The 22,058-nt window shown below is 44.7% G+C and overlaps 1 protein-coding gene across 4 annotated transcripts in view; it reads right to left on the minus strand.

Moving 5' to 3' along the window:
• Positions 1-5,632, minus strand: part of C1QTNF7 (C1q and TNF related 7) — a 40,693-nt gene extending 35,061 nt beyond the window's left edge. Inside the window, exons 1-2 of one of the 4 annotated variants that reach the window (XM_082238586.1) lie at positions 5,024-5,389; positions 2,926-3,049 (exon numbers count right to left, since the gene is read on the minus strand). Coding sequence is in view for 1 of the 4 variants with exons in the window: in XM_082238585.1 (XP_082094711.1) it covers positions 5,024-5,090 (67 nt within the window). In the remaining 3 variants the exon portion in view is untranslated. The other 3 variants (XM_082238587.1, XM_082238585.1, XM_082238589.1) reach the window with 3 other exon arrangements.
• Between the last annotated feature and the right edge of the window lie 16,426 nt (positions 5,633-22,058).

Raw genomic sequence — 22,058 nt, forward strand, 5'->3', positions numbered from 1 at the left:
TACTTTGCAGCTTTTTCCACCAGAGGATGTGGATAAGATTCTTGGAAGCTTGAGCCTTCCCACTTGCATTCTCTATTTTTGCCTGCCCCGGCTGCTTAAAACAACCACTGATAGTGTGGGCAAATGGGTGGAGCACATTCTAAATGCTTTCCAGCAAAATAACCCTCATGCCCTTACATGATAGCTCACTTGGGTACAGCAGGCTTCCTCAACCTCAGCCCTCCAGATGTTTTTTGGCCTACAACTCCCATGATCCCTAGCTAGCAGGACCAGTGGTCAGGAATGATGGGAACTGTAGTCTCGAAACATCTGGAGGGCCGAGGTTGAGGAAGCCTGGGTTAGAGCATGGTGCTGATAATTCCAAGATTGCAGGTTTGATCCCTGTATAGGCAGCTGGATATTTCTGCATTGTGAGGGTTGGGCTAGATAATCCCTGGGGTCCCTTTCAACTCTACAGTTCCATGGGTTTCTCACAAAGCAAGTCATGCCAGACAAATCTCATTTCTTTCTTTCTTTGATAGAGTTATGAGCTTGATGGTTCAGGGGAATGCTGAGGACATAGTATATATCTTGAATTTAGTAAGGCTTTTGACAAAGTGCCCCATGATATCCTTGCAGAGAAGCTGGTAAAATGTGGGCTAGTCAAAGTAGCAATCTGCGCATGCAGCCCTCAATAGCTGCTACAAGTTTTAGTAAACAGATTTTTTGCCTGACTCAGGGGCTAATCTACAATACCAGCAGACTTGTGTGGCAGACCTGCACCTCTTCAGATTGCAGGTGGGGAAACTAGGTGTCTGAAATACCCCCACCCCGTAAAGAAAAATGGTGAGTCAGAGAAAACACAGGCCTATAAAGCTATTTTCTGGGATGTTAGTTTTCTATAGACAGCAAAGGTGTATTCTTTCTTTAAGCACACCTGTACTCTGTAGGGTTAGGCACAGCTGAGCGAAAGATGGGTTGTAGAAGTCTGCTATTATTTAATTAAAATGCTTTTATTCCAGCTTTCCATCATCTACATTCAAATTAGCTTACAACATCAAATTTAAAGAGATGAATTTATTACTGTGATAATTATCTGTTTTTAAACCACATATTGAGCGTCTATGATGGAAAGCTATACAAAACTAGCCTGACAGATTAGAGGTTATATGAATAAAGACAAGCCAAATGTTAAAATAGCACCAAAACTGGTAGCACTAAGCCAGCAGGAAATCCCAAAGTCATTCAGAAAAATGCCCAGGGAAGCAAAATACTCTTTTCTGGCCATCTAAAATATACAAACATGGGCACTAGGCAGACGTTTTCGGGGGACACATTTCAGTGAGATGTGGTGTCTCCATTGAAGCAATGCCAACTTCAGCTGCCAGGTGGGTCGCCCCCCAAAGCAGGGTGTCTCAGCTTGTGCCTCTGATGAGGATGATATTCATTTATATTCCATCTTTTCTCCTGGCAGTGACTCAGTTATGAAGACTGCACTTGCCCATGGCTGGTATTGGGATCAAGTAGATATATAATGGCAGACTTGTCTGCTTAACTGAAACCCAGGTCTACTCGTGGGCAGAGTCCATGAGAGCTTATTCTTGGTCTTTTGGCTCTAAGCACTAGGACATCTAGGGAGACTCCTGCTGCCTGCCTTACATGACATGTGAGTCCCCTGCAGCTCTTACAGGTAATTTAAGTACTGAAGAAATGAACCTCTGCTGCCAATTCTCACAGTAGACCAGTATGAAGTAATCAGCACATAAACGGCACACAAAACACTACCAAGCCATTCTACGTTCTAAATCTTATATTAATAATCCAAAATTTGAGAGAACAAGGTACAAGATCTACTACAGAAGCCATAAACAGAAAACTCATTCAAATTGTGTCCAAAAGGAAGATTCAATCTTTAAAGTCACTTCTGGCGAACCAGAGCAGCGCATGGAAACGCCGTTTACCTTCCTGCCGGAGCGGTACCTATTTATCTACTTGCACTTTGATGTACTTTCAAACTGCTAGGTTGGCAGGAGCAGGGACCGAGCAACGGGAGCTCACCCCGTCGCGGGGATTTGAACCGCCGACCTTCTGATCAGCAAGTCCTAGGCTCAGTGGTTTAACCCACAGCGCCACCCACTTCCCCCTGCACACAGTAGGCACCTCCAATTCCAAATGCTTCAGTTAGCATGATATGAAGGGACTCTACATGAGTGCATCAGTACATGCATAGATCTTTGCCATGTGGTGAGGGTCTCTAGCCCCCACCACAGTTATAGAAGCTATTTCAAAAGGTGGCAAAATGTGATCTAGGAAGGAACAAATTGCTTTGCTTATCGAAAAAACCCAAATAAGGTGTGCACGTCACAGTGACTATAAGCTAAGGACTCACACCTCTGCTCTCATTTATTGTTAGGTACAAAAAGGATGAGGAAAAAACTATAACCAATGCTCTTCAAATGCACAACTTTAAAACATTTAATTTTGAATAGATGCAGGTGCATGCTTTCAAACTGTGCACCCTCTAACTGAAATCCCCCCAAGTTTGAAAAGGCACCCTTGGAACGTCCAGATATACAAAGATAGACTCCTTTCTCCCCCAGGGAATCTGCAGTCTAAAGTCACACAGACCAGGGAAAGTTTTATTACAGTGCTTGGTTTTACTGAGTGTGTAAACTAGGCTTTGGGCTTAAATTGTCAATTTATTTATAATGACAATGAAATCTGACCAACTGTTTCCTGCCCTGGTTATTAAGTAAAAGAAAGCTGCAATCTTGTATTGTACAGAACAAAATGGTATAGAATTTACCTGGGAGTAAGCCTTACTGAAAATGATGGGACTTATGTCTGTGTAGACATGTATAGGCTTGAGCTATAAATCTCTCAGTGAGATTTATAGTGGCTTAAAATGTAGCAAGGCTGTTACTGCACACACCTGATGAACATTACCTTATTTGTTTTCCTGCACCTGCAACACTCCCAAATGCCTATTCAATGAAGCTGTCATCTGCACACATGCAACGGCTGCCTCGGATATACACACCTCAGCTTGATTGCATATCCTCCAACATTTCTCCGATGAAAATAGGGACATATTATTGTTATTATTATTCTCTGCCTATTTGACTGGGTTGCCCCAGCCACTCTGGGTGACTTCCAACATATATAAAAACAATGAAACATGAAATATTAAAAAACGTCCCTATACAGGGCTGTCTTCAGATGTTTTCTAAAGGTTGTGTGGTTATTTCCTTAGCTTGGGATGTCTCAAAACTCCAGACGTATCCTCCAATGAGAATAGGGACATCCTAAGAAAAGCAGGACATGCTGGAATCAAATCAGAAACCGGGATGTCTTCTGTCAATCTAGGACTGTCCCTGGAAAATAGGGATACCTGGAGGGTTTGTAATTGTGACTTACATTTTCAAGTTGAATGGAAGTTGGTTTGAGGGGAAAAGCTCCAAACAGGAGTATTTCTCAAGGAACTGCAGCAAACATCTGGGTTATGGCCAACTGCATGTGTACGCAGCTTCAAACAGGAGGAGTGGGAGCACACAGGTGCCAAAGTAAATGCTCATGTGTACACAACCTACATCTCACACTTTGTAAGAGGGCGTGAGCAGAGAATGGAAGACTTCCTTTCATTCTGGCATGTTTTCTCCCACCAAGTGTTAAGCAGCCGCAATCCTTCAAATGTCAAGAAAGCTCAGTAAGTTCTGCTGCTTTAACATGTTGTGATAGATGTTTCAAATGATGCTTGACTGACCAACCTCTCTCTCTCTCTCTCTCTCTCTCTCTCTCTCTCTCTCTCTCTCTGTGTGTGTGTGTCTGAGAGAGAGAAAGAGAACTGTTTTGGGATTGCTCAAACTTTGCTAAAGCATGACTCCAAAGCCTTATCGTTTATTTTGTATTTACAGAGCAGTTAGAAAAACAAGTGCATGAGGAGCCATAGCAACTGAGCTAAAGGGAATGTTTGGAATTATGTTCACATCTTTCATGGGAAAGCAAAACCAGAAACATTCAAGTCAGTTGGTAAAGGAATGAGAGAAGCCAAACCAAATATGTATGCCTTTTTTTAAATAAAAAAAAGGAAAGAGCAATTGAGCAGTTTTAAACCCTGCTGATCTCAATTCTCATTGAAAGCAAATGAACACAAAAGGTGTTTAACTATGGTTGTATTGTGTCCCCTTTAATTATTATTTTTTTACACTAAAATGTTCTTCATCATTTACACATTCCTCTCCAAAGGGTCATTCTGTTAATATGCATATAAAATATATGAAAGCACCCATTTCCTCCTCTTAATTAATGGAGAAACTTACTTTCCGTACCAAGCCCAAACTCTTATAGCAACATCCAAAAGGTTTTGTGCAATTAAAAAACCAAAAAAAACCTAGCCCCTTCACTGAAATCTAGAAGTTTCAAATGTTAACTTCCTGTGCCTAATATAATTAAAGCTGTAATCTGAAGCATGTTTATAGCACAATACTAATCATATCTACTCACAAGTAAGTCCAAGTGAATTCAGTTAGGACTTATTCCCAGATAAGCAGGGCAAGAATTGAAGCCTTAGCCAGTAGTCTCATAGAATCATAGAATTGCAGAGTTGGAAGGGACCCCAGTGGTCATCTAGTCCAACCTCCTGAGATGCAGGAATCTCATCTAAAGCATCCATGACAGACGACCATCCAACCTCTGCTTAAATACCTCCAAGGAAGGAGAGTCCACCACCTCCCAAATAGAATCATTGAACATGGTGGGACTTACTTGCAAAAATGGAAACACTTCTGCTATAAACTAAGTTGTTTTGTTTGTACAACAGAGGGCTTTTACAAGCCCTGTTTGCTCTGAAAGGAATGTTCCTATTTTATTGGGATATACAACTCTGCATTTAAGGTATACACAACTTCTGCAGCAACTTTACAGCACTGGAATTCAGCTATTATTTTGCACAAACCTGCATTTTGAATCTTAGCCCTCTCCACTTTTGTTCCCTTCATTAATTGTTGTTTGAAAAAGTTTTGCAACAAAGCCACTTTCTTCTTACCTTGCTTAGGAGCCACCGATCTCAGCTTTCCCAGCAAAACCGTATGTTTCCTTTGGAGCTGCAACATACTGGTTAAAATTCACGCAAATATAGCTGTCCCAAATGAGTAAAAGTCCTTCCAAAAACAAGGAGAGGTGTCTTTCTGTCAAATAATAGATTTCTCTGGATTCATTTGGAGCTTGATTCCCAAGTTTTGCAACTGTCTTCTTCAGCTAAATAAACACCCACTCGCTGCCTTGAACCTGAGCCAGCCACTCTAATTTAAAGCAACTGTCAACTTTACTTTTAAATGCAGGGAAGAGGTCCCTGCACACTGCAAGCGGCTTGCTTCACTGCCTGCTTGAAGTATTACAGCACAGACTGTAATCGTAGACCCATTTACCTAGGAGCAAGCCCTGTGGCGCTCAAGGACTTCCAGAAGACCTACTTCTGAGTAGACCTGTGTAAGATTCCGCTGGTGCACCATATGTTCTGGATAATGATGTGACATAATATTTGGGAAAGGCAATCTTTCAAATTGTCTCCTCCTGTGAAAAGAAAAACATAAAAGAAGGGAAACTCCTGTTGTTTCTGGCCAAAGCTGAATTGGTGATGGGTTTCGAAACAAGCCTTACAAACCTCCAGGCTCTGAATGAAAACCAAACGAGCGGATCATCCATAAAGGCTGGCTCAGGGCCAGACGAGACCTGAGGTTGGAGACCAGCCAACATGTTCTTCTTTGGGGCTTTTGTTTTGTTTTGTTTAATGCAGCTATGTGGTGGTGGATGATTTAATTCTAGAAAATGGTAGATACAAAGCTGGGGACAAGGGTTAACTCTATGTAAAAAAAATAAAATAAAATAAGATAATAATAATAATTATTCTCCCAGCAACATGTTCCCAGCCTGAATGGCAGCTGCCTCCTAACCCTCAGGGTGATTGTTCATCAGTATAGCCATATTGCAAGTCTATGTTGGTTTTACCAATGTGCATCCACCTGCTCCTGCACATTGTACATGCTGGGCTGTGGCCAGGGTCAGGCTCCAGAAAAACAAGTACCAAGTGGGCAGGTATATTGTCAAGCCTAGAAAGAGGTCCATTTCCAGAACAGCAAAGAAGGTCCAGAAGTCCCACAGGCATGTGGATAGTCAAAACCAGGCAGGACCAGAAATTAGTCAGTATTGCAGCCAGGCAATTATGGTGTCTGGTAGACAAGGACTAGTCCTTGAGGTCCGCTGACTGGGTTTTCAGGCCAGCCAGTGCTGCAGCTTAGATGGTGCGCTTGAAGCAGAGAGGCTTGCAGGAGACTGACTGCTGGGGAGTCCTGCTTTGAGACCATCCACTGGCCGCTATGCAAAAAGATTATTGATACAGGTAAGGACCCCGGGACGGTTAAGTGCAGTCAAACTTGACTATGTGGTGCGGTGCTCATTTTGCTTTCAGGCAGAGGGAGCTGGATTTGTCCACAGACAGCTTTCTGGGTCATGTGGCCAGCATAACTAAACCACTTCTGGCACAACAGGACACCGTGATGGAAACCAGAGTGCACGGAAATGCTGTTTACCTTCCTGCCGCAGCAGTAGATACCTATTTAACTACTTGCACTTGACGTGCTTTCAGCCCATCGTGGGGATTTGAACTGCTGACCTTCTGATCGGCAAACCCAAGAGGCTCAGTGGTTTAGACCACAGCACCACCTGTGCCCCACCTGATTGATACAGCCAACTTTGCTTTTGTTATTGCTGTGTTTTTATCTGTGCACAAAAGCACACGTGTGCTTTAATGACCAGCAATGTCATTGTGCATAGGCTCACATCAGGACTGTGTTTTAGCAGTGAGCGCAAGTGCATCAGGAAGGTGGCGCACCAAACAGGCGCAGCTGAATGGAAAGACCCACCCGCTGCGCTGCAAGATTGGACGGGTGATGTTGCCATGAGGGAAAGGGTCAAGCGCTCCTCTTCAAGAGCTGCTGCACTGATCCAGTTTCAGTCCCTCCTTCTGTACTTTTTGCTGGAGCCTTATAAAGGAAGAAAGTTCAAATGTGTACTCCCAGCTGGTTGTAAAATGGTGTTTGAGAGCCACTGTCGACTATTTATAGCCCTATTTTATGACCTGGCTAAGCTCAAGGTAGAGCTTGTCTCAGGAAGGATGGCAGATCGCCTCCCCCCCCCCCCGGCAGCCACAGCCTGTTCCTACTTGCTGTTCCCACTTTATACTGGAAGTCTGTGCTTCCTCAGTAGCCAGGTTCCTCCTCTTTCTCTTCCAGGGATGCTTCCGCCAGCCTTTTCCCTCTTGCCTCTTTTCTGTTTCCTTGCCCCAGATGAAAATGCTCCGGAGCTCAGTCAACTCACTCATAGTAAGCAACCCTACACAGGCAAACCCAGCCCCCTGTGGGTTGAGCAGGGCTTACTCCCAAGTAGCCATGTAGAGCCTGCCATCCTTCGCTGCCTTCCTTACCGGCTAGTTCCAGTTGCTGTTCCCTTTTCTACAACATTACGAGAAGTGAGTGCAACACATGCTCAAAAGACATGTTGTCTTTTAGTTAGTTAGTGATGAGAGTTTGTATTTCACCTTTCTGCCTCAGCTTGACACGCTCAAGGCAGCTCAATGAAATAGGCTGAAACTCAGATGACCCTCCCTAAAGTACCCTAGGAACCGTAGTTCTCTGAGAATTGTTTCCCAGCATCCTCAAGAAACTACAGTTCTCAGAATTCTTTGAGGAAAATCATGTGTGTTCCAATGTATGGTGTGGAGCTATCCAAGGATTTGGTCTTAAACAGAATGCCAAATGGATCTTCCAGGGCAGGATATTCCCAAAGCCTCAGCTCAAGAACTGAGAAGCCCTGTTCCAAGCACCTGCCATTTTGAGCCTCAGATACCAACACAATATGCAGCAAAGCCTCTCTAGATAACCTCAGAGAATGGGCAGACTCGCATATCAGGAGGGCTTTCAAGGGAGTGAGCAGGACTTTGAACTGAGTCTGGAAATGAACCAGAAGCCAATGCAGATGCTTCAAACAATTGGCTCCTGTCAAAGGCCACACAACTTCATATGGCACTATCCTAGATGTTCCCCCAAAGGCAGCTCCATGGAGAACACATGTCAGTAATTCAATGTAATAGATGTAATAAATCTCCTGGAAACATCAGGAAACAGTCTTGGGTCCATCAGTTTTTGGCGTGGTCCTCCATTCCTGTTGAGTTAGGATTCACAGTGATCCTAAGCTCTACCTTCTAGTGATCTACCCACAAGAAAGGAACAAAGGAATCCCCCACCCTCCACCTCGCCTTTATTCAAACGAGCCCCAAACACCAAATCAAGACTGAGCCTTGCCACATATCTGGGCCCAGATGTTAACAGCTCTTACTGCCCTGGGTTAAGCCTCTAGGGGGCACCACTGAGGCTCCCAGCCTGTGCATTTATGCAAGTGTGTGTGTGTGTGTGTGTGTGTGTGTGTGTGTGTGTGTGTGTTTTGGGGTGCCTAACTGGGTCTTCAACCTGGGCAAATGAAAGTTTCGCTCCTGGCTTGAGGGACATTAGAACTTTGCTCATGAATGCTTGGCTAACTTAAGCACATAGAATATTGGGCTTTTCCTTTCTGTAATCTAACCTCAAATTCATCCAAGAATGGGCCTTAAAACATTGCTGAAAATCTTGTCATTCCACCACTCAAATATTTTTGCCCCACCCTCTGAAAACTAGTGTATGTGGGGGTCTGTGGGTTCTCAAGTACCTGAAAGACCACAATGCTGAAATTGGGGGGGGGGGGGGCTGCCTTGTGTGTTAAGTTGTGGGTGAACATCTCAGACGACACAGCGATTCTTCAAACAGCTCTTATTTATTCACAGGCCAGAACTGAACTGAACTGAAGGGTTCAGCCAGCCTGCTTATATAGAGCTCCATCAGAACGCAACAGTAACCATTTTCTGTAACCTTCCAATCACTGAACGTCACTTTCAATCCCTTATTTGCATATGTGGACCTGAGTGAAAACTATCTACAGTATCCCCCTGCTGGTCCAGGGTGAGAACCTCAGTACATAACATTGTGATTGGTGAGTTGCAAGATGTTTGGGCCACAGCAGGGTATTGGTTTGACTGTAATTTCAGTATAAAACCAGCTGGTGTCAAATCCCTTCTTGGCCATGAAGTCATTAAATGCCATTAAAGTGACGTAATGTTGCTAGCTGGCTTCAGTAGCCAGGAGTGCCTCTGCCGAGATCCAAGTGGTTTGGCTGCTTCCTGGATCCAGATAACTTTGGCACACCAATTCATGTTCTGGTAACTTAGAGACTGGAATATTATATATCTTACTGGAATTGCCTGATTCCTGCATGAACTATACTGGCTGCCTGTTCACTATTGGTCCCAATTCAAGATTTGGATACTGACTTATAAAGCTCTAAATGACTTGGGCCCCAAAACTCAAAGGAGTATCTGCCATCCAGACAATAAAGATCTGCAGAGGGAGCTCTGCTGGCAGTCCTGCCATTGTGTGAAACTTGTGGTGAAGTGACTAATAGCAGGGCCTTATCGGTGGTGATGCCTAGGCTGTGAAATGTCCTACAGGAGGTTCAGCTTGGTTCCTCATTGCTCAAAAAGTCTATGTGTTTGAATGATTTTTACGTTTTCTTGATTTTAATGTCTTATTTTGTGATTTCTGCCCTGTCACCCTGATATTTTCTCCAAATTCGAGACTAGCGGAGGAAGCTAAAAACCCTGAAAAAATCTGATCCAAACCCTGAGACGGGACAGTAAGTGAAAATGATAATAGTCTACCTTAAAAGGCTGTTGGTAATACTTTCTGAAGTAATGCAAGTGGAGCACTTCGCAGTTGAAATATATAAATGCACAAGCATATTAAAAGTAAGAATTTTAAACTACACAAAAAAGGGAAATCATGGCTCCTTTCCAGTATTTCCCTCGTAGTTCATAGATGCTTTTCTTGAGTAAGAGGGTAATAAAATAAGCCCAAACAGAGGGACATGTGCAGCTGGAGGTGAATGTATCAGAGGCTGCAAACCATCACGATACCCTTAGTAGTTGTTGTCTTTAACGGGCTCATGTGGCAGGCAGCTGTGCCTTGTGGAGGGCTGCTCCTCACTCTCTCTCTTTCCAAGAAGTTCCAAGATGCAGGAGGTTCTAATCAGGGCTATGGAAGTAATTTCCACCGCAAGGAGCAGCACTGGGAATCAAGTGAGTGTCTTGATGTACAGCGAGTGTCTGGCAGGGAGGAATGTGACTCTGTGGCATAAAATATGGCTCAGTCTTTGATGTCGGCATCTGCGATTTCCCTTGTGCTCTACAAACTGAATACATCTGCATTCAGAAACTCATAACTGCCCCGTCTTCCTTGCATTACGGCTGACTCTGCGGATTGGTACAACCTGGCATAATTCCTATGTGTAAAGCGTGGCAAATGTACGTTGCCGTAAGTAGCTCACGGGAGCTCAGCAGTAACTGGAAGTTACATTTGCTAAACTGAGAATTAAACAGGAAACAGGAAGTAAAACTGCAATGAAGGGTAAGATTTAAAGTAGATCACAGTAAGAAAGCAATTCCATAAATGCCACGGCGTGTAGCCCGCACAAAGTGCACATGCTTCACATATATAATCATCAGCATGTATGTTGAGTGCTGTTTTCTACATAGAAGTGTTTAAATGTATGAATTAGTTCATGTTTGATGTGGGGTCAAGGCAACCCACCTATTTCCCTGACAGAGACTCAAGGTGGCTTACAGATAAAAGCAAGAACCACTAAACACATTTTGTATTTCTGTGTTGTGTTGTGAATTGCCCTGTAATCTTCGGATGGAGGGCAGCATATAAATTTAATATGCAACAGCAACAACACACACATTCTAAGAAAACCATAACAATAAATAACCAGCTACACAAATATAATATGGAGTACACCTGGGTTGCCAGCAGTACATGCAAAAAAAAAGGATATAGGTGTCTTAGTAGACCAGAGCTTAACATGGGTCAACTGTGGGATTCAGCAATAAAAAATGCTAAAGCTCTTCAGGGCATCATCAACAGAAGTCTAGAGTCCAGAACGTGTGCAGAGGAAGGCAACCAAGATGATCAAGGGTCTGGAAACCAAGCCTTACGTGGAACGGTTGAAGGAGCCTGGAAAAGAGGAGATTGAGAAGAGACATGATGAGCCATCTTCAAATATCTAAAGGGCTGCCATATAGAAGATGGGGGTAAGCTTGTTTTCTCTTGCTCTGGAAGGTAGAATCTGAACCAAGTTATGAGAAAAGAGATTTCGACTAAATATCAGGATGATGACAGTAAGAGCTGTTAGACAGTGGATCAGACTCTCTTAGAAGGTGGCGGACTCTCCTTCCTTGGAGGTTCTTAAGAAGAGGTTGGATGGCCACCTGTCATGGATGCTTCAGCTGAGATTTCTGCATCACAGGGGGTTGGACTAGATGACCCTCAGGGTCTCTCTTCCAACTCTACAATTTTATGATTCTATGATTCCCATTGACGTAGTGGTGGCGGTGGAGGGAGGGGATATCCATGTCCACCAGACCTTTGTTGATAGCAGGAGGGCAGGGGGCAACTGCTGTCTACCCCAAAATGGCTTACCACGGGGACACTCCTGGAAGCCCATCCCTCTAATGTACTAGCACAAGCCACAGCTGGCTGGAGAACAAGGCAGAACTGATGTCTGCTTCCCAGCTCACCTTCCACTCTCAGGTCTCCAGACTTGCTGGGCACAGCAGCCATGGCTGCCCATTGTCAAACTGACATGGACCAGGGACATCTCACACTAAGCGGCAGTGGAGGAAATGGCTCACAGACCATTCTGCGTAGGAGGGAGCGGATACTTCCCAGGAAGTTCTAGATCAAATGACAGGGACTTGGTGCATGTTCAGTTCCATTGTGCAGGATCTGCACCAATCACTCCCCGCCCCACCCCCACTCCACTATGTTTTCTGGCTTTCCATTTGTCAATGGATTCAGATTTTTTTAAAAAATTAACTTTCCAGAGGTTACAATAGTCTTAAGACTAAAAAGATGAGCTACCTGTAGACTTAAGCAACGGCTTGAAACGTTAAGAAATTCCTGCAATGAAGTAATCTGTAATAAAGCATGCCAGCAACACGCATGTTACCCATGATGATCAGACGTGTGCACATTTCATGAATAACTGACAGGCTGCTTGAAAGTACTCCTTCCGATTGCTTTCTGTATATGACTGCCCTCTAGTGGTACTTTTTAAAAAGACACAATATTTCCGAACGATTTCCATGTTGTTGCTGCAAAACAACAAAGAATCTCTTAGCACCAGCTTGTTATGGTATAAACCTTTGTGGACCGCAGTGCATTTCTTCAGTTGCATGGAGTGTAATTTTCAGGCGGCTAAGAAAAAATATAATACATAACATAGTATTGTAGATTTGGGGGGGGGTGGGGAACGACGACGACAATGGGTGAGCGCAGAAAAAAACTGATGCGGGGCATTTTTTACTCTCAAACTGCGTGTTAATCACTCCTGCTTTAGAGGCAGGCAACAAGAATACTTTGTAAGACTCATTCCAGGGGGGGAAAAAGACTGGAGCGATCTGATCGTGGGGAATGAGCAACACTGGTTTCTGGAATAGTACATGCAATAGGAAGAAGACTGCTCTTGGTGATTCCTTGCTTAGCCAAAAATGCCAGTCTTTCGTGGAATGCCCTTCCCTGTAGAAGACTAGTGGAAACTAGCTTATATGAGCAGACCCTCCCAATTTCCCTGTTTTCCAGGGACAGTCCCAGATTTACAGAAGCCATCCCAGTTTCTGATTTGATCCTGGAATGTCCCAGTTTTCCTTAGGACGTCCTCATTTTCAGTGGAGAAATGATGGAGGGTATGCTTCATTGACTATGCAAAAGCCTTTGACTGTGTCGACCACAGCAAACTATGGCAAGTTCTTAAAGAAATGGGAGTGCCTGATCACCTCATCTGTCTCCTGAGAAATCTCTATGTGGGACAAGAAGCTACAGTTAGAACGGGATATGGAACAACTGATAAGTTCAAAATTGGGAAAGGAGTACGGCAAGGCTGTATATTGTCTCCCTGCTTATTTAACTTATATGCAGAATTCATCATGCGAAAGGCTGGGCTGGATGAATCCCAAACTGGAATTAAGATTGCCGGAAGAAATATCAACAACCTCAGATATGCAGATGACACAACCTTGATGGCAGAAAGTGAAGAGGAATTAAAGAACCTTTTAATGAGGGTGAAAGAGGAGAGCGCAAAATATGGTCTGAAGCTCAACATCAAAAAAACGAAGATCATGGCCACTGGGCCCATCACCTCCTGGCAAATAGAAGGGGAAGAAATGGAGGCAGTGAGAGATTTTACCTTCTTGGGCTCCATGATCACTGCAGATGGTGATGGCAGCCACAAAATTAAAAGATGCCTGCTTCTTGGGAGAAAAGCAATGACAAACCTAAACAGCATCTTAAAAAGTAGAGACATCACCTTGCCAACAAAGGTCCGTATAGTAAAAGCTATGGTTTTCCCAGTAGTGATGTATGGAAGTGAGAGCTGGACCATAAAGAAGGCTGATCGCCGAAGAATTGATGCTTTTGAATTCTGGTGCTGGAGGAGACTCTTGAGAGTCCCATGGACTGCAAGAAGAACAAACCTATCCATTCTTAAGGAAATCAGCCCTGAGTGCTCACTGGAAGGACAGATCCTGAAGCTGAGGCTCCAATACTTTGGCCACCTCATGAGAAGAGAAGACTCCCTGGAAAAGACCCTGATGTTGGGAAAGATGGAGGGCACAAGGAGAAGGGGACGACAGAGGACAAGATGGTTGGACAGTGTTCTCGAAGCTACAAACATGAGTTTGACCAAACTGCAGGAGGCAGTGGAAGACAGAAGCCTGGCGTGCTCTAGTCCATGGGGTCACGAAGAGTCAGATATGACAAAACGACTAAACAACAACAACATGACTGCGTGGTGAAGCTGCGTAAACGAGAAAGGGTAGGATTGCTATATTTCGAAGAGCAAAAAAGAGATAACATTTGCCGACTTATACTTTTAACTATGGATTGCTATGATGACTCTACCCATGAAAAAGAGGACGTGTCCTGGAAAAAGAGGACATATGGCAACCTTAGCAAAGAGTAGTAATGCTTGGGTTTTATTCTCATTACATAGCTGGCAATATAGTAGTTACTAGGGTTACTCTTCTCTGGAGGCTGAGACTCTGAGATGCAGGAGGCAGAGCTTAGAAGCCAAGCAGTGGTGTTTAGTAAATGAAGGCGCACAGTCTGGTAGGATTGGGGTGGTGTCTAACAGCACATCATGGTAAAGGTAATGAATTTTTTTAATTTATTTTTTCTCATGGCACGATTCCTTCCCCAGTAAATAGATCTTATTTTTTCCAGCGTTACTTCACTGGAGATGAAAGTTCTTTTCTTAAAAAAAGAAAAAATTAAACATTGCAGCTGGTAAATGGCTTTTGCTGTTGCTATGGGATTAGGACCATTTCATGCTGAGACTGAAGAGATGTTTTGTGAAAGGGACATTTCCCCCTGGAGGTGGCATGCTTAAAAATGCTGACTAAGGGTTGCACAAGGCAGGCTGTCAAACATCAAAGGGAAGCGATCTTCAGAATATGGTTGCAAATATAAAAGCGGGTGTTTTGGGGGAGGAGGCCGCTCAGAGGAGGAGGCTCAGAGAAAGAGAGATTTGGCAAAGTTTTTATTTTTAAAAAACCCTCAAACTATAATATAGGAACACAGAAGTTCTCATATAGCTTGTTTGTTTTTAATATATTTTTATTAAAGATTTCTTGGTTTACAAAAGTATGTGCAATGGTCTCTTTTCCCCAGTTGCATTTTCTACAGATCAGTTTCATCTGTTGTGAGACATTAGTGTTACATTAGGAAGAAAGGACGCGGGTGGCGCTGTGGGTTAAAGCCTCAGCGCCTAGGGCTTGCCGATCGAAAGGTCGGCAGTTCGAATCCCCGTGGCGGGGTGCGCTCCCGTCGTTCGGTCCCAGCGCCTGCCAACCTAGCAGTTCGAAAGCACCCCCGGGTGCAAGTAGATAAATAGGTACCGCTTACCAGCGGGAAGGTAAACGGCGTTCCGTGTGCTGCGCTGGCTCGCCAGATGCAGCTTTGTCACGCTGGCCACGTGACCCGGAAGTGTCTTCGGACAGCGCTGGCCCCCGGCCAATAGATGTGAGATGGGCGCACAAACCCCAGAGTCTGTCAAGACTGGCCCGTTCGGGCAGGGGTACCTTTACCTTTTAGGAAGAAAAGAGGGAATGAGGGAGAGAGGGGAATGGGGAGTGGGGGGGGGGTCGAGTGGCAATGCTTCAATTCTACTTATTGTATGTGTGGGGTTTTGTGTCAGCGTCACTTGTGTGGGTTCTCTTTACTCTTTGCTTGTGTTCCTTTGGTGGTGAGAGAGGTTGGGGTTGGCCTAGGGTGTGGTTGGTTGTCTTTGATTGGCTGTGGTGAACTTTGTTTTCGTGTGTGTGTGTGTGTGTGTGTGTGTGTGTGTGGAGCAGGTTAGCCAGATTGATTCAAATGCTGTTGGCGGGTTCTTGTTGTTGTCTTGTTGAGCAAGTACTAGACGTCACCCCAGAACTGGCCCTACTGAACATCTTCCAAGATAATAATGCCCATTCGAACTATAAAAAGCTCATAACCCACCTACTTTCAGCAGCCAGAAGCATCATAGCCAGACACTGGAGAGACCTGTCAGGAGTAAGCATGGACCAATGGTATCAAATAGTATGGGAAACAGCCTTATTAGGAAAAACTAAACAGTAAACTGAAACTGACATGGGGACAAATAGAAGAAGACGCCTTTATCACATACACAGCCCAACAGAAGTTCTCATATAGCTAAGACCCATAGCAACAGCAGGGCTCCATCATTGTAAGCCTTAATAAAACATGTCTCTCCTGTATCGGTCTCTACAGCCGCAGCAGGCGCTGTAACTCTCCAATGGTTTGACTTCACCCTTTTACTCTTTCGTTGCCTCCCAAGGCAGAAGGACGCCAACATAATAAATGGCACCTTTTGAACAAATGACATGGAACTTGGCAGGTGGTCTGTGAAAGTGCCAGATTTCAAACTGCTCTGGTAAAAATGGCCCAAGATACAGCTAGGTAAAAAGGACTGGAAACTGGCACTTTGACCCCTTTCCCCAAAGAAAGTATATCATATACTTCTTTCAATTTTGATGAAAATAGTAGTAGCAAATGTGCTTTGTTCAGGTATGTTGTGAAGCACAAGCTGTCTTTGGTTTGGGGAAGCTCTGATCACCAACTAAAATTTTATTAATGGTTTTCCACCCCATTGAAGTCTGTGGAAGGTTTTCCAGCAAAATAATGCTTATCTGAAAGCAAAAGTTAAGCATATATTTTTTTTGCCATGATTGTAGTATCTGCAAAGGGTGGGTGCTCTATACAATACCTATTATGAAATTTCACAGGGGGATTCCTCTAGTTTCCAAAAGCCATATAGGAACAGGACATTGTGTGGGGCATCTTTGCTGGTCGCTGGCAGCAGCATCCCCTCCATCTAGATTAGGACCTGAAAGACCAAGAAAAACTGTTTCAGAGCTTGGAGGATAAGTTATAAGCAACCACAATATCATAGCTGACCTTCCCATTTCCCTGTTTTGTGGCAATATGAGATAGACTGGCAGGGTGGTGTTGTTTAAAATCATTAAATTGATTACTTGAGCCACGAGAAGACCTAATTTTAAAACTTCTTCTAGAATCCTGAAAAGATTCCTAAATGGGAAAGAGAAAAATCCAAAGTCAAAACAAAGCCTAATGGCTTAAAACAGCGGTGTGTGATAATTGAACTTAATCTTGGGAAAATGAGAAACTGAAACTGAGAGATTCATCCACTCCTAATTGCATCATAAAATGATGTTTTGGGACACTTATGAGAGGGCAGAGGTAAATGCATGTCTCCCAACAAAAATATGCAGGATGGAGAGATCTGTGATCTGCATCTGAACTATATGCATGGAGACCCTGTTACATGGACAAACTGCTCTTAGGGCTTTGGGGGCTTTGGCTGGAGTCTGTCTCTCTGTTCACAATTCCTCGGTTCTCTCACTGGTTCCTAAAAACTCTAAATGACTTGCCATAGTTCCAACATGCACAAGGACTAACCTCATTACTTGTTTCCTATTATAATCTCTGAGACTCTCAGAAGATGCTCTCCAAATGACAGCACCATAATGGAAGGTTCAGACACAGCTATGGAACTTCCTCCCATGGCAGATTCGCCCAAATCCAAGAGTATGTTTTACAAGTAGTGTAAGAAGTTAAGAAGTAGTGTAATTGGGACGTGGGTGGCGCTGTGGGTTAAACCATAGAGTCTAGGACTTGCCGATCAGAAGGTCGGCGGTTCGAATCCCTGCGACGGAGTGAGCTCCCATTGCTCGGTCCCTGCTCCTGCCAACCTAGCAGTTCGAAAGCACGTCAAAGTGCAAGTAGATAAATAGGTACCACTCCGGCGGGAAGGTAAATGGTGTTTCTGTGCACTGCTCTGGTTTGCCAGAAGCGGCTTAGCCATGCTGGCTGTACGCCGGCTCCCTTGGCCAATAGAGAGATGAGCGCTGCAACCCCAGAGTCATCCACGACTGGACCTAATGGTCAGGGGTCCCTTTACCTTTAAGACCCGCCTGTTTGAGTTGGTCTTTGGAGATTATAATTAAATTGGGGAAAGATAGTGAAATTTCAGTGAGTTTGGTTCAAAATGATTCTTCCCTGCTTGGAAGAGGTCTTGCTTGTCACACCTTTCTGAATCCTTCAGGATGTAATGAGCTATAAATGTAAACTAAAAAAACCCTTTCCACTGATTTTCAGTTTTAGGCAAATTCTAACTACAGTGGATTTTGGGAAATAGAGTGATGGGCTAGATTTATCTTTAGTCTGACCCAGAAATGCAGTTTTTTGCCGATCTGCCCAGTGCTGCTGATTTTTCATATCTCTTATGTATTCATATTCACCTTCCTATATATCATGGTGGGGAGTCTGTGATCCTTCAGACAAACATGCATATCCCAACATCACCCCAACCATTGGCCTTCAGTTCTGCTTCTAGTTCCTATGAATGCCAATCTGAGCTTCTTTGCTCTTTTAATTCTATTGAGACCAGGAGAAGGTGGGAAAGCTTGCTCTTGTTCTAATGTAGATACAGGAATGTTCTCAAAATAGAAAGAGCAAGCAGCGCATCACAGAGAGGAAGAGAGCCACAGAGCAAATCCTTATTGCAATATACGCCTGCTAACTGGTGTTATTTCATGGGTTACTTCTTTTAACTTCCACCAGATGGTGCCAGACCTGTTTTCAGAAAAGTGATATCTCCCTGGAGCCAGGTTCTTTCAGGACAAGGGTCGGGTGTTCTTCCTTGCTGTAGTTCTGCTTAATGCTTCCCCTTCTTCCCATTTGTTCTTTGGCGTTCCTGACCTGCTCCATCAATCTCATGTCTCCAGGAGCTGCTGAAGCTCCCTAAAATAAGATATAGCTCATTCTTAAGACACAGCTGCGAGAGCTTAATTATTATATGTTAATAAATCATACAAATTGGGAAGACTGTGGGATATGGGCCAGATAAGAGATTTTGGTGAATTATGTTGCTGAATAATTTTGGTGAATTTGTTTTCAGATGGGAGAGTTTCTTCACTCTCACTTCAGGCAAAGATGGAGCTTTGCCCCCCCCCCCAAGACCTCTCCAAGGTCTCAGCAGAGGCATTTCTCCTCAGGATTCTTGTAACTGATGAATTGGACCTAGTGTCACCAGGGATTAACATCATTGGGTACTTGCTGAGGCTCAACCACCCCTGCCAAGGTGCCCCTGTTGTCCCTATAGCGGGGGGGGGGTAGGCAACCACTTTTGTCAAGCAGGCTGAACCCAGAAGGGGCCGCTTCTCTGGGTCACCTTGGACAGGTGGGCAGGCCTCTCAGTCATCTGATGTCATGTAAGTAAGTACATTTTATTTATACTCCGCCCTGCCCGGCCAAGACTGGGCTCAGGGCGGCTAACATCAAATATCAAATACATTAAAACACAATCAAACAATTGATCAAAATATGGCTTAAAAATTAGAATCAGGATAAAATTAAATGACTGCCCATGAATTACAACCATGGGGTTAGAGACCGCAAGTATTCACCAGGGCCAGCTATCCATGTTGGTCCCATGTGAGCTGATAAAAGGGCCAAAGAGGTAACTTACAGGGTCCCATAGAGGGGGGTCAAACTGGGCCTGGACCAAAGGCCAGGCGGAACAGCTCCGTCCTGCAGTCCCTGCAGAAGGATGTCAAGTCCTGCAGGGCCCTGGTCTCCTGCGATAGAGTGTTCCACCAAGCTGGGGCCAAAGCCAAAAAGGCCTTGGCCCTGTCTGAGGCCAGTTTAACCTCCTTGAGGCCCATGACCTCCAAGATTTGCGGACCCAAGACTGCAAACCAAAGGAGTGGAGCTTTAAGTTGGGGCTGAATTTAAACAGCACGTAAAGGCAAGCCCTTTTGCAAAGGAAAAAAATGAAGAATCCTTTAAGCCCTGCTCTCCTGATGGTTCCTTGGCAGCAGGACCAGTGGCGTAGCGTGGGGGGTGCAGGGGGGCCCGGCCGCACCGGGTGCAACATCTGGGGGTTAGGGTTAGGGGGCGCAAATCCACGGGTTAGGGGGCGCAAATCCACGGGTTAGGGGGCGCAAATTACTTGCCTTGCCCCGGGTGCTGACAACCCACGCTACGCCACTGAGCAGGACTTACCTTTGGCACTGCTCAAATTCAACACCAAAAGGAGCACTTGGCTGCTTTCGGCAGAGCTCACCTCCACCCAGGAGCTCCAGGTGAGAGCTCTCAAGTGGACCAGTTCCAACGGGGCTCGCCTTCTGTGCCAAATTTAAGCAGTGCTGAATGCAAGCCCTGGGTGGGCTTTACTAAACCCACATCTGATGTCAGGGCAGTGACAGGTGGGTGTGGCCAGCAGAGAATGAGCGCAAGGGCCAATCTGGCTTGCCTGGCAGGCCTAATTTGGCCCATGGGAGCTTCTCCACCTCGACTTCGAGTTTCCTGGTCCTGCTGCCCCTCCTTCTTGCTGTTGCTGCCTGTCCAAGAATGCAAGCAATGCTCTCTCGCGCTCTAGTCCATTGTGCGCATTCAGCCCCAAGGATGAAGATGAGTGAGCAACAGTGACTGTGGGGAGGAGGAGAAGGGCGTCCCCAATACAAGAGACCATTGGCTCCAGTGCAGCTCCAAACACCTGCAAGCTGCAGTAAATCCAAACAGGGGATAAGCCCCCAAAGGTGCATTTGAAATACAATTGGGGGCCATCATTTACTGAAGTTAATTACATGTGTCTGAAAGACACATTGCAACATGTCACATGCTAGGATTTCGGGCGTTTGGCCTCCTGGACTTTATTTTCACACTGTTATTGGATCTAAGAATAAGTTTCTTGAATGCCAGTATGATACTGTTACCCTTTGTCTTGATTTAGATGCCATCTACGTTGTTTCTATACCTATTGCGATGCCTCACCACCAGCTTATTTCCCCCCTCACAATTTTCCAAGCAGCTAGATATGACAACTGAACATCTCCATCAGCTGGGAAGTCTGAGCAATAAACTCTATTGGATGAAGAGTCTTCCCCCCCCCCTCCATAGATGGGCAAGAGATGAAAGTCTCAAATGCTTTCACTGGAAATTTGATTTGATTTCAATAAAGAATACAGAGGATGATGACTGCAAGCACATATTTAAGCCTGGGTGGCTTGTAATGGGATTTGCCCAAATTCCTCCAAAGCCCAAATCTTTTATAAAGGACGAATCATGGGGTGAAAACTCCTTTGCTCTTTCATTTTCATAGATGAGAACTACTGTCTGGAAGCCCGAGGTCACCATCTTTTGCAGCTACAGTTCCTGAAGCAGGCAAAGAAGACTGCAAGCTCAGTCTCTTCCTGGCTCATATTGCCGAGGTGAACCACTTACTTGCCATGAATAATGCATGCATCCTTGCCAGGGTTTTTTAATTATGATTATGAAGAGAATTAAATTCAGCCTGGTGCTATTTTATTCCCATTCCCATCTGTGGTGATTGCCAATCACTTTCAGCAGATTAACTTTGCAGAAGTTAAGAGCAGGCTGATCTCAGTAAGTTTGGCTTCCCAGTCCCTGTACACTCTTTGTTCTTGGGCGTAAATAAGCTGATGATGAAATGCACAAATGCAGGCTGACATCAGATGCAGAAGGGTGCCTTTGCTATTGATGGACAGATTTTTGTCTGTTTTGGTTTCTGTCTGTTTCTCCTTTTTCCATTCTTAAACTCAGTTTGCTTCATTTCCACAGTCTGGCAGCAGAGGAAGAATGTTAAAGCCCCCATGAAAATCTTATTTTTCTAAACATTGCTTCTAATATGCACAATGTTCTAATGTGCATATGTTTGCAATTTTCCACAACATACTGCATTTTGTACATTATTTACACCGATGTACACATTTTGGGACGCGGGTGGCGCTGTGGGCCTCAGCGCCTAGGGCTTGCCGATCGAAAGGTCGGCGGTTCGAATCCCCGCGGCGGGGTGCGCTCCCATTGTTCGGTCCCAACGCCTGCCAACCTAGCAGTTCGAAAGCACCCTCAGGTGCAAGTAGATAAATAGGGACCGCTTACTAGCGGGAAGGTAAACGGCGTTTCCGTGTGCGGCTCTGGCTCGCCAGAGCAGCGATGTCACGCTGGCCACGTGACCCGGAAGTGTCTCCGGACAGCGCTGGCCCCCGGCCTCTTGAGTGAGATGGGCGCACAACCCTAGAGTCTGTCAAGACTGGCCCGTACGGGCAGGGGTACCTTTACCTTTACCTTTACACATTTTGGAGAACTGCGTTGTAAAATTCAGAGAAGTGCATATGTTGAAAGATGGCTGTTTTGGCTTGTGTATTGGTTTTGGAAGTGCAGATTTCTGCTCAGATTTTGCATTTCCAAATCATCCGATTGTATTTGTGGAAACTGTATTTCACAATTCATTATTCTTTTCACTTATAATCTGCACGTGGACTTTGATGCAGTTTT

This window comes from Podarcis vaucheri (assembly GCF_965113315.1).
Source record: "Podarcis vaucheri genome assembly, chromosome: 9".
Classification (NCBI taxonomy): Eukaryota; Metazoa; Chordata; class Lepidosauria; order Squamata; family Lacertidae; genus Podarcis; species Podarcis vaucheri.